This window comes from Brachycentrus maculatus, unplaced genomic scaffold, assembly GCF_059751285.1.
Source record: "Brachycentrus maculatus isolate JH-2025_06_01 unplaced genomic scaffold, ASM5975128v1 h1tg000007l, whole genome shotgun sequence".
Lineage (NCBI taxonomy): Eukaryota > Metazoa > Arthropoda > Insecta > Trichoptera > Brachycentridae > Brachycentrus > Brachycentrus maculatus.
In genome coordinates, this window is record NW_028280762.1 from 1,696,713 (window position 1) to 1,709,867 (window position 13,155).

The window sequence follows — 13,155 nt, forward strand, 5'->3', positions numbered from 1 at the left end:
TATCTTATCAAAAAATGAATATAAACTAACTAAATATCCATCACGTCGCTTACCAGCAAGGGTAGGTAAAGTGAATAGAATACCACACTACTCTGTCTTTGTAAACATTCCCCGCCTCTTCCACATTCGTACATCTCCTCATACATACCCGCCGATTATTGCTGACTCTTGACCTAACTGCATTCTACTATTTGACCTACTTGATCATGTCAAGTTTTCCTCGGTCTTACTCTACTCCTGTTTCTTACTACATTTGCCTCATAAATATTTCTTATACCGCTTTTTCCATCTCATTCGTTCCACATGTTTAAACCATCTCAACACATCTTTCTTAATTTTATCGATAATGCTTACCTCAACCATGCGTTCTTTCCTTATATCACCATTCGAACATCTATCATGCAACGTTTTGCCGCACATTCGTCTGAGTGAACGCATTAGTTGTTGTTAATTACTCTACTACTACTACTACTACTACTTTTACCATCATACTGTTTCCGCGCAGGGGTAGGCAGAGAGGATGGAACGCAACACTCTTTTGTCCTGACATACACTCCTAGCTTCCTTCACATCCATACATCTAGTCATACATGCCCTCCGATTACGCACACTTTTTACACCACCAGATTTTAGGTTCTGATTGATCTGATCGTGCCTGAAGTCTTTTTGACCGTTCTCGTTCTGTTCTCCCTCGCTCACATTCGCTAAATATACTTTCTTTGTCATCCTCTCTTTATTCATTCGCTCCACATGTCCATAACACATTAAAAAAAACTCTTCTTAATACATATTTTTAATTATCCCTAGTTCAGCCTTACATTCCTTTCTAAAATCTTTATTTTTAATTATGTCATAAAATGATGTAATAATATTATATAATAAAACCCTTATCTGCACCCAATGGTGCATAGGGCACTGCGTCATGTAAACGCAGTGTTATCTTCATCGTTTACACATGTAGGAAAAGTGATCAGCCCTCCGCTTCAGGTACCAGTCCAGGGTAATATTGAATAAATATTACAGTGAACAACGTAGGCGGTCGTCATAAAATGATACTTGGGAATAATGTTTATAAAATTCATAAACCCCCTTGTCTTTTTCCCACATTCACCACATACATTTTCTTATTACATTAAATGCAGTTCCACCTAGGAATGTCAGTACCAAACTTGAATCTGGTACAAATTTTGAATGTAGCAATTGAAAGTGCCAATCTGATTCCGATTTTTGTTCGTACGCAGGATTCGAAGCTGAGCTACAACTTGATCAACAAACATGGCGACAGTTTGGAAGACAAGTCCCTCACGATATGCAGTGGAACCGATTACATCAACATCAATATGCAGCACGTGGTCTGCCCGGATGCTGCAACAGCCAAGGTAGGTGTACCTGCCACCTTATCCTCGCATAGTTCCATCTCGATTTGGTGACAATGTCAGGATGAAATACTACCACGTTTGGGAGTTATCTATAAAACTAAACAAGGGCAAAAATACCTTTGATCATTGTTCTAGTTTTGTGACCAGGCGGGAAGGGTAATTTTACCGTTTCACTCGACTGGTGGTGTTGGGCGGGAAGGGTAATTTTACCTTTTCACTCGACTCGTCGTAAATTGCGTGTGAGTTATTTATTCGCATGACTTTTGCGGCATTTTTTGATCTCATATCGATGTATACAGTATGGTTAAATGTTATCACTTCTTTTCAGAGATGTTTATGTCTATTGTAGTGGTGAATTTAAATTAAAAATGGATAGGTATATTAACGCAATGTGTCTGCCGGATCATTTGATGTAATTTTTTTTATTTCAACTTTATTTGGGGGTAGAAATATGTGACGAATCTGCGCTCTGATTGGCGTGATTGTCTGCCTGTGTAGTGGTTATTGTGTTTAATTACCATACTGGAGGTCCCGGGTTCAATTCCCAGGAGGACAAAAATAAACAACATTGATTTTACACTCCAACATGTATTTAATATCACCCTCTACTGGCGTCTGAAGCGCAGGACTGTAATTAAAGATCAATGTATCACTACTTCGATACAATGCTGTGCCCTATGCACCATTGGATGCGGATTAGAAGTAAAGGTTTTTACCACAACTCGTTTTTTTTCACCTTTCATGTATTTTACAGATGAAATTTTTAAAAATTGTTCTTCCCAAATTGGCATACCTGCTTTTCTGAAAAGCAAAGGTTTTAAATTGATTAATTAATTAGGTTGTAAGCAAAAAAATATAAACTCTGAATAATTTGGTGCTCTATCTCGTGTTTTGTGACCGCAAAAAAATATATCCACATGTTCACACATCAGAGATATCCCAGGAGAGATATTACAGCTCAATTTCCTGTGACTAGGTGTGGCTAGACGGACTCCGGAAAATTACGCACAACGGAAAAGCCAACAACTTTTGCCCAATGACCTGCCTGAAGAAGCAGTAAGTGCAATCTGAAAATTGCAGGATTATGGGCTTTATGTACTTTGTAATGATGCATGAATCTGCTTACTTATACCGTTATATTATAAACGTTGTTGTGCATGGTATAAAAATAATTTAAGTATTAAATTAAGTGGCAATTTGTCCATTTTTGTGCATGTTTTATCATATGAATATTATTTTATACACACCCTTAAAACTAACTTTTTTATCTTAAAAATTATAATGCATGATATTTAGGTGAATATACATGTATATATTTTACTTCAAGAGCATTGATTTTACATGGAAGTCATCATTTTACTATGTACCTATGGTAAAGATAATTTCAATTTTAGTGCGAAGCTCGGATTTCATACGGAAGATAATAATTTATTGACGTAGTGTAGATAACTTTCTATTCACAAAAAAACACATAATCGTCAATTTTCTTTCAGTAGGTATCGTTATGTTCCTAATAATACTGATCGACAACTGGTTTCGAAATGCCAAAGTCGCTGCAAATAAAAGTATAGTGAGACTTATTTACACCATGTAGATAAAGCGTGTTTTCACTGTAATTCCAACCCTAGCCTTGTAGGTATACGAGTATATAGGAGCAATTTACCTTCTTTCTTGAAGTTTTTGTACTTTTTTATAATTTTGAACAATCTATAGTACAGACTTCAAATTCAAATCTCAGTTAACCATAATACATATTTATATGCTAAATATTAAAATCAAATACTGAGTCTACTAAATTGCATTTTAGTATCAAAAACACAATATTTATTTTTTTATAAGAGAAATATTTGTGTTGTTATTTTTTACACAAATATTTCATTTTCATGCTATTTCTGTGAGCCTAAGCGGTTCATTATTAGAAATAGGTATCAAATTGTGGTAGAGAGGGTTCGAACCGAGAAACGCTGACTCAAGAGTCCGCGACACTAACCACAGGACCACAACCCGACATAAATATTCCTTTAATAAAACAATTAAAAGAATATTTACTTTATACTGTGTATTGTGCCTTTATTGTATTGTATTTTATTGTCTATGAGTCTGTATTTATATTCTTAATTGTATTTATGTTTATTGCATGAAATGTATTGTTCCATGCATGCTCTGGTGTATTTGTATAACAGGAATGGCAGGCCGGCTTACGACTTATCACACACAACAATAAAGGGAGTAATGTCTGTCCTCGCACTAACCTAATGAAACAGTAAGTTTATTGTATTTGGTTCTGCGTGTTGTGTGCTCACCCGCTGTAACTAACCAGGGCTCAGCTCACTTTGTGCTATACAATATTGTTTGAATAGATGGAATAACCCAATAACTTTTAACAATGTTATATTATTTGAATGAATGGAGTAGTTTAATAACTTTTAAATATAGAATATCATTTGAAAGAATGGACCAATTGGATTACTTTTAAAAGTATAAATTATTTGAAATAATGTAGCAATCGAATAAGTTCTAAAAATAGAAAATTATTTAAATAAATGGTCCGCCTCCGTAGTGTAATGGTCAGCACGCTCGGCTACCGTTCTGGAGGTCCCGGGTTCGATTCCCAAGGGGGGTAAAATAAATATAAGTGATTTTTTCACTGTAATATTTATTCAATATTACCATGGACTGGTACCTGAAGCGGAGGGCTGATCACCTTTCCTTCATGTGTAAACGATTAAGATAACACTGCGTTAATATGACACAGTGCCCTATGCACCATTGGGGTGCGGATAAGGGTTTTATTATTATTATTAAATATATTTTTTAAATATAATATTATTTGAATGAATGGAGTGATGGAATAACTTTTCCAATAGAATATTATTTAAATGAATGAAGTAATCGAATATGTTTTAAAAATAGAATATTAATTGAATGAATAGATTAATTTGAATAACTTTTGAAAATAGAATTTTATTTAAATGAATGAATTAATCAAATATGTTTGAAACATAGAATATAATTTGAATGAATGGATTAACCTAATAACTTTTAAGAATAGAATATTATTTGAACGAATGGAGTAATTGAATAACTTTTAAAAAGAGAGCATTATTTGAAAGAATAGATCAATTGAATTACCTCGTTGTTCCCTTGACCGATGAATCCGCAATATGCACCTGTAGCACCACATCTCAAATGTCTACATCCGACCTCGTTCTGCCTGCCCGATAGTCCACGTTTCGTTGCCATATAACAGTATGGCCCAGACTAGAGTTGATTGCTAATTCGATTATTTTCATTCAATTCATCACCTATCTGGAGTAATATCACATGGTGATTGGTATTATGTCTTTATGAGTGAATGCTGGGAACAGAGTGAATGGTGCACTAAAATCAGTTTTAGCAAATAAAAATCTATCAGCGGAAGCTAAACTGGCAGTACACAATGGAGTTCTTGTTCCAACCCTTATGTATGGAAGCGAAGCATGGAGTTGGCAAAAGAAGGATGAAAGCAGACTGAATGCAGTCGAAATGCGATCCCTCAGACGAATGTGTGGATAAACGATGTTTGATAGATGTTCGAATGATGAAATAAGGAAAGAATGTAAGGCTGAGATAAGCATTATCGATAAAATTAAGAAAGGTGTGTTGAGATGGTTTGGACATGTGGAGCGTATGAGTGAAGAAAGAACTGTCAAACAAATTTATGAGGCGAATGTAGTCGGAAAAAGAAGCAGAGGACGACCGAGGAAAACTTGGCACAGTCAGGTATGTCAAATACTTGAAAGCGGCCGGGTCAGGAGTCGTAATAATCGTCGGGTATGTATGAGGAGATGCATGAATGTAGAAGAGGCAAAGAGTGTTTGCAAAGACAGAGTGGTGTGGCGTTCGATTCTCTCTGCCTACCCCTGCGGGGAAGCGGCGTGATGGTTAGTTAGTTAGTTAGATTGGTATTATAGATCTTTTGAAGTTCCTCCATCATTGATCAAACAGCTGCACAATTTCCGTATATCATTTATGCCTAATCTTAATTAGATTTGAAACCACAATAACATATCCTTTTTTGGTTTGATCAGCAATTAATTTTAATTAGATTTTATTTAATTGACTTGCTATTATTATTCATGCTTATGCTTTGTAAACGGCTATCGCAGTTATTACGTACAGTTAAACCTCGATATAACGGACTATTTAAGGAGAAGGGGTGTCCGTTAAAGCCGAAAGTCCGTTATATAAAAGTAGGTTTTATTTATTTATATAATATAGTTTTAAGAGTTTTTGTAGTTTACTTTATTTTCTAGATATTTCTACTTAACAATCTTAAAATTAATAATGCTGTTCTCTCCAATAAAAGGACTAAGCTCTTGTGCTTGGAGAGGGACTTACTTATTATTTATTGTTTATGTTTGTGGGTGATATAATTTTTTTATTATTATTTTTTCTTTTCTTTTCTTTTGAGTGTTAAAAATAATACACTTTAAATAAATCAATTAACTTTTTTTTTAAAATATGAACAATGTATTAACATAAAGTCCGCCTCCATAGTGTAATGTTCAGTCTGCTCGGCTACCGTTCTGGAGGTCCCGGGTTCGATTCCTAAGGGGGGTAAAATAAATATAAGTGATTTTTTCACTGTAATATTTATTCAATATTACCATGGACTGGTACCTGAAGCGGAGGGCTGATCACCTTTCCTTCATGTGTAAAACGATCAAGATAACACTGCGTTTATATGACACAGTGCCCTATGCACCATTGGGGTGCGGATAAGGGTTTTATTATATAGGTTTTATTTATTTATTTATTTATATAATATAGTTTTAAGAGTTTTTGTAGTTTACTTTATTTTCTAGATATTTCTACTTTACAATCGTAAAATTAATAACGCTGTTCTCTCCAATAAAGGGACTAAGCTCTTGTGTTTGGAGAGGGACTTACACTTATTATTTATTGTTTATGTTTGTGGGTGATATAATTTTTTATTATTATTTTTTCTTTTCTTCTCTTTTGAGTGTTAAAAACAATAAACTTTAAATAAATCAATTAACTTTTTTTTTTAAATATGAACACTGTATTAACATAAAGTCCGCCTCCATAGTGTAATGTTCAGTCTGCTCGGCTACCGTTCTGGAGGTCACGGGTTCGATTCCCAGGGGGGGTCAAATAAATATAAGTGATTTTTTCACTGTAATATTTATTCAATATTACCGTGGACTGGTACCTGAAGCGGAGGGCTGATCACCTTTCCTTCATGCGTAAACGATCAAGATATCACTGCATTTATATGAAGCAGTGCCCTATGCACCATGGAGGTGCGGATAAGGGTTTTATTATTATTATTATTATTAACATATAAATGAACAATACAAAACACAAACAAAAATCTGTTTATTTTCTTCGGGCACTCGTCGTGAAGTGATGTTGCTGTTTGATATTGTATCATTAATATGATATCGTATCATTAATATGATATTGTATCATTAATATGATACTGTACCATTAATATGATATCGTAGCACTAACATGATGCCTGTTAATACAGGACTTTTATTTTTTTACTTTTGCTAGGACTTTTTGTCCGTTTTATCCGAAGTTCATTAAATAGAGGCCCGTTATATCGAGGTTCTACTGTACTATTGACATTTCTTTGGAATATCAGTTATTTTAAATAATATATGTATATTGTTACACAATTAACTATTATTCTATTAATTACATAACTGATTTATCTTTTTATGACTATTATTTTTGTTTGTGCTAATTTAATAAGCATGAAAGATGGCTGTGCACAATGTAAGAATTTGCTTGGTTGTGCTATATAAATAAGAATTGAATTTTATATTTTGACATTTCAAAAAAGATGAATAAGAATATGGAAGTCTGGGTTTTTACAGGACTTACGATCCGTCATAGGCTGGTATAAGTGATCATTTTACACACGTGTAACATTCACCATTCTACCCATGATTGACAACCACACTGCTCCATTTTTTTAAAACTCATATGTTTATATAATAATTGACACATCCTTTTATTTGTGAGTTCTCGGCAGCATCTGTGGTTGATTTAAAGTAAGTTTTATATTTAGCGGAGACAATTGTTTTTTAAATGTATGTAAGATTCTTCCCGAATCATTTCACATACCGGGAGATGCCTGAAAACATGATTTTTTTTAAAAAAACCATTTATTTACCAAGTCATTTTATCAAATTAAAATGCTTTGAAATTACAATGAAAAGTCAAAATGTAAAACTAACTCCTTTGTGTAGAAATTTTTTCTACTAGAAACCTTTCATTTTAATCAGTGTGCTATATTATAGTTAGTATCTCGGTACTTCCAAACATTGTGTTATGTTGTAATTACGGTGATTCTAAATACCGTGTTATGTTGAAGTTAGTATCTCGGTACGTCTAAACATTGTTTACGTTGTAATTAGTATCCCGGCGATCCTAAACACCGTGTTATGCTAAGTTAGTGTCTCGGTACTTCTAAACATTGTTTATGTTGTAATTAGTATCCCGGTGATTCTAAACATTGTGTTATGTTAAGTTAGTGTCTCGGTACTTCTAAACATTGTTTATGTTGTAATTAGTATCCCGGTGATTCTAAACACCGTACTATGTTGAAGTTAGTATCTCGGTACTTCTAAACATTGTTTACGTTGTAATTAGTATCCCGGTGATTCTAAACACCGTGTTATGTTAAGTTAGTGTCTCGGTACTTGTAAACATTGTGTTATGTTGTAATTAGTATCCCGGTGATTCTTAACACTGTGATATGTTGTAGACAGTATCCCAGTCGTTCTGATCACTAAGCGATGTTACAGTTGGATGCGCCTCGGCTTCTCGGTATTTCTAAACGTTGTGTTATGTTGTAATTAGTATCCCGATGATTCTAAACACTGTGTTATGTTGTAGTTAGTGTCCCTGTCATTCTAAGCACTGTGCCATGTTGTAGTCAGTATCCTGGTCGTTCTGATCACTAAGCAATGTTACAGTTGGATGCGCCTCGGCTTCCTGACGGACCACAAGGGCAAGGTGCCGGTGAAGGTGGTGGCGCGGACCTTCGCCTCGGGCAAGACGGAGAAGCTGGTCTACCAGTGCCTGTCCGACCTCGGCCTGCCCTCGGGCAAGTCGGACACCATAGAGAAGGAGGCCTTCACCTTTGACAAGTTCTACGCCCTCTACCACAAGATCTGCCCCAGAAACGACATCGAAGAGCTCTTCAGATCCATGTGAGTGACCATTTTGCGTTTGCAGCATCAAAGTAGTGACCTTTTTGCCTTGACTAACTAACTAGGAAGAGAAAAATTTTATTCTGCTGACGGCGGAGGTGAAAGGGCTAACCAAAGGCAAAATAAAAAAAATGAGTAAATGATATTCTTGTTCTTCTTCTTCTTCTTCTTCTTCTGTTGTAGGCCTTGTGGCCTGTTTTTGAGAGGGATTAGCCTCCTGTGATGTCGATTCCCACCTGTCAATACACCTCTTTGGTGGTCTGTCCAGGATTCGTCCACCTTGGGGTTGGTCGTGCAGTGCAGTGGGGAAATCTGCATAGTTTCATTCTCCTCACATGTGCGTACAATTGTCTTCTTCATTGCCTTCCCACTTAACGACATCTTCCATCTTCCATCTCACATATTTCTCTTATCCTGGTGTTCTTTATTCTATCTCTTAGACTCTTGCCCGATATGCTTCTTAGAGTCTTCATTTCTGACACTCTTAGCGCGTTTTTCTGTTACTGCGGTGTCCGCTCTGCATTCTACCCCATATGTCATGTACCCCATATGCACACAATGTAAATGATCAAGAGTTAATATAGTAAGAAAAAATATTTTTTGTGTGTATATTATGTTAAATTTTGTGATAAGAACGACACCGACACGACAAGACACATACGGTGGCTCATTCAACATTGATATTGTGGTTTGTCCTTCGTTTAGTACAATTTGTATTTGACTTGATCTTTCATCTTTTACCTTTCTAATTGTTCCCCCATACCTTCCATCATACGATATTTCAAATACCCCCCTTTGAAGCATGTCTAATTTAGATATTTCCGGTAAGGTTCAGAATAAGATCGTTCATATGCACCGTGTGATTCCAGCACCCAAGGCAAGGCAGACACCATCAACCTGGACCAGTTCATCAACTTCATGAATGAGAAGCAGCGCGACCCGAGACTCAACGAGATCCTCTATCCGCTGTACGATGAGAAGCGAGCTGCGGAAATCATCAACACCTACGAGCAAAACGAGGATGCAAAAAATAAAAGTAATTATTATTCATTTCTGAAATTTTTATTTTTTCCCATATTTGGGTAATGTGTTTGTCTATCATGCGCCTAAAAATACATCGCAAGTAGCCGCAATAGCTGGTGTAGTGACGGAGGACGACCTGCGCCCTACTAAACACGCTACGACGTATGTACGCATGTACGCAAAGCACGGCACGCACGCACACACTGAGAAACGTTTGTGTATTGATGATTTTATTCCCGATTTCTTCACAAATTATATATTTCCATAGCTGTAAATAAATAACATTGTATTATAATACTTTTATGTAATATGTAATTATATTATGTACAGAGGAAGACCGAGAAAAACTTGATCAGGTATGCCCAAATACTTGAAAGTGGTCAGGTTAGGAGTCGAAACAATCGGCAGGAATGTATGAGGAGATGCATGAACGTGGATGAGGCAAAGAATGTTTGCAAAGACAGATTGGTGTGGCGTTCTATTCTCTCTGCCTACCCCTGCAGAAGCGGCGTGATGGTTACTTAGTAATTATATTATATTTTATATTGTATATTGGTATTCTTATTTGTAAAGTCGAGTTGTAGTAAATGCATATCACCGGGAGGGAAAGGTTAAAAGGTTAAAAGTTTTCCTGATTGTATTGAGAGATCCGCAAACCGAAGTTACTAGCGTAACTAATATCGAGTCAACCATTGGCAGAGCAACTGACCAAGGACGGGCTGATCCGCTACCTGATGTCGGACGAGAACGCGCCCGTGTTCCTGGACCGGCTGGACATCTACATGGAGATGGACCAGCCCCTGTCGCACTACTACATCAACTCCTAAGTTAGGGTTTAATATTTGTGTAACTAAATTTGTGTGCACCATTGGCAGAGCAACTGACCAAGGACGGGCTGATCCGCTACCTGATGTCGGACGAGAACGCGCCCGTGTTCCTGGACCGGCTGGACATCTACATGGAGATGGACCAGCCCCTGTCGCACTACTACATCAACTCCTCGCACAACACCTACCTCTCCGGCCGCCAGTTCGGCGGGAAGAGCTCCGTCGAGATGTACAGACAAGTGTTGCTGGCCGGCTGCAGGTAAATTTACCGCCAGATTTACATTGAGTCAGCGACAGACTTCTGAGAGGGTCAAATAAATATACGTATTTTTTTCACTCTAATATTTATTTAATGCTACTTTGAACTATTTATTTAATATTATCTGAAGCAGAGAGCTGATCACCTTTCCTTCATGTGTTAACGATCAAGATAACACTGCTTTTATATGATGCAGTGCCCTATGAACCATCGGGTGTGGATATGGGTTTGAATGAAAAAAGATTTAAATACTTTTGAAATATGTAAAAAAAAATCTATTTGTCAATGCATTTGATTGTTATTCTACTCTCTGATATGACATTCTCTAAAATGGAGGTATTCCTTTAAAGGTGCGTGGAGCTGGACTGCTGGGACGGCAAGGGCGAGGACGAGGAGCCGATAATCACGCACGGCATGGCCATGTGCACCGACATCCTGTTCCGGGACGTGATTGTGGCGCTCCGGGACACGGCCTTCGTGACCTCCGACTACCCCGTCATCCTGTCCTTCGAGAACCACTGCTGCAAGGCGCAGCAGTACAAGCTGGCCAAGTACTGCGACGAGATCCTCGGGGACTTGCTGCTCAAAGAGCCGCTCCCCGACTACCCGGTGAGACAGACTCTCATCTCATGGCCGGAATGTAGCGGCGACACATTGTCAACCGTCATCCTATTGCCAGAATGTAAAGAAATTCTTAAGGTGGGAAATGACCGGATTCATTTCGTCGTAACGTAACGCGTTACAATGCGAGCATTCGTATAGTCAGTACAGCGTTTTGAGTGCTCCATCCGAAGTTGGATGCTCACTGCAAATGTTACGTTACGACGAAATGCTCCGGTCATTCCCCACCTTTATGGGCATAATATGAAAGCGATATATTCTTAACTGTCATATTGTAGCCAAAATGTAACACAAACATATTTTCCACTGTGAGGCCACAATGTAATGGCAAAACATTCTCCGCTGTCATCTTATGGCCAAAATGTAATGACAATACGTTCTCAACTATCATCTTATGGACTGAATGTAATGGCGACACATTTTCAACTGCTATCTTATGGCCACAATATGACGGCGATACATTTTCCACTCATATTATGGCCAAAACGTAACGACAATACATTATCAACTTATGGCCATTATGTGACGACGACTCATTCTCAACTGTCATCTTATGGACGGAATGTAAAGACAATACATTCTCATCTGTCATCTTGTGGAGAATGTAAAGACAATATATTCTCAGCTATCATCTTATGCCCAAAATGTAATGGCAATACATACTCACAACACACACAATATTATTTTTAGACATAAATGGTAGTTTTTTATTTTTAAATGTGTTTGAAAATGATTGAATGCATCGAAACACCTGTTACGATAGATTTTAAGATTTAGTTGTATTTTCCAAGTAAAATATCAATTTAAAAAAAGGTTTGTAAGATTTTGAAAGGAAACCAATTAAGGGCTGCCAATTTTGAGACTTCCACCATACCGAGTAGGTCTAACGCAGGCCTTGGTTGACTGAACCTTGCATTTACTGTATCGCTGATTTCCAGCTTGACCCCGGAGTGCCCTTGCCGCCGCCGTGCCTGCTGAAGAGGAAGATCCTGATAAAGAACAAAAGACTGAAATCAGAGGTGGAGAAGCAGGAGCTGGAGCTCTTCAAGCAGGGACAGTTTGTCATCGAGGACGAGGTCAAGGAAGATGCCTCAGCAGTGGTTCTCGACAAGAAGGTGGGGACAGTGTTGATGCTTGCCGGTGTAGTGATTTATTTATTTTTATTTCATCACACATAATTACAAATTGCAAAAATGACTAGTGAATAGTGTTTTTTTCTCTACCGAGGGCACATTTTACAATGTTTATATTTAAAACTACAAATTGAACGGCGCCGTGCCGTAGTTGGGTAGACGATCGACTGCAAAACTGGCATCGCGGGTTCGATTTCTCCCAACTGAAAAATAAATTCAAGAAAGAATAATTTTTAATTTTTCTGAGTGTTTGTGATGTATTTTTCACATTTACTTTCCTTATCCTTACCTCCTATCCTACCTGCAGACAAGCCTCTAAATGCAGAGACTTTGCAATTTATTCCTTTAAAAAAAAAATTATATAAAAGAAAGAAAATTTAAAAGTGTCTCAACTTGATATGAAACATCTATTGTTCCTCTTTATATGAAAGAAGATGGACGTCTGTGCGTCCCGGGACTAACGGCCTGGCATTTGGCTGGCCTAAGCGATCACTTTATACACTTATGTAACGTTCACCATTCTACCCATTATTGAATATTGCATTAATTCTTGAAACCTGTATTGCTGTTTTATCAAATACTTTACCAATTCCTCAACTGGTGGCGCAATAATCAGTCATACTTCACAAATGTATTGAAAACCTTACCGGTATGTGGAAGGATCTAAGACCATTGCAATGCATT

General features: G+C 37.1%; 1 protein-coding gene across 1 annotated transcript in view; it reads left to right on the forward strand.

Annotated features, from left to right (window-relative positions):
* Positions 1–13,155, forward strand: part of norpA (no receptor potential A) — a 61,089-nt gene that overhangs the window by 35,809 nt on the left and 12,125 nt on the right. Inside the window, exons 5-11 of the mRNA XM_088260128.1 lie at positions 1,242–1,379; positions 2,356–2,435; positions 8,372–8,608; positions 9,478–9,644; positions 10,507–10,717; positions 11,068–11,326; positions 12,277–12,453. Of these exons, the coding sequence (XP_088116254.1) occupies positions 1,242–1,379; positions 2,356–2,435; positions 8,372–8,608; positions 9,478–9,644; positions 10,507–10,717; positions 11,068–11,326; positions 12,277–12,453 (1,269 nt within the window). The remainder of the gene's footprint in view (positions 1–1,241; positions 1,380–2,355; positions 2,436–8,371; positions 8,609–9,477; positions 9,645–10,506; positions 10,718–11,067; positions 11,327–12,276; positions 12,454–13,155) is intronic.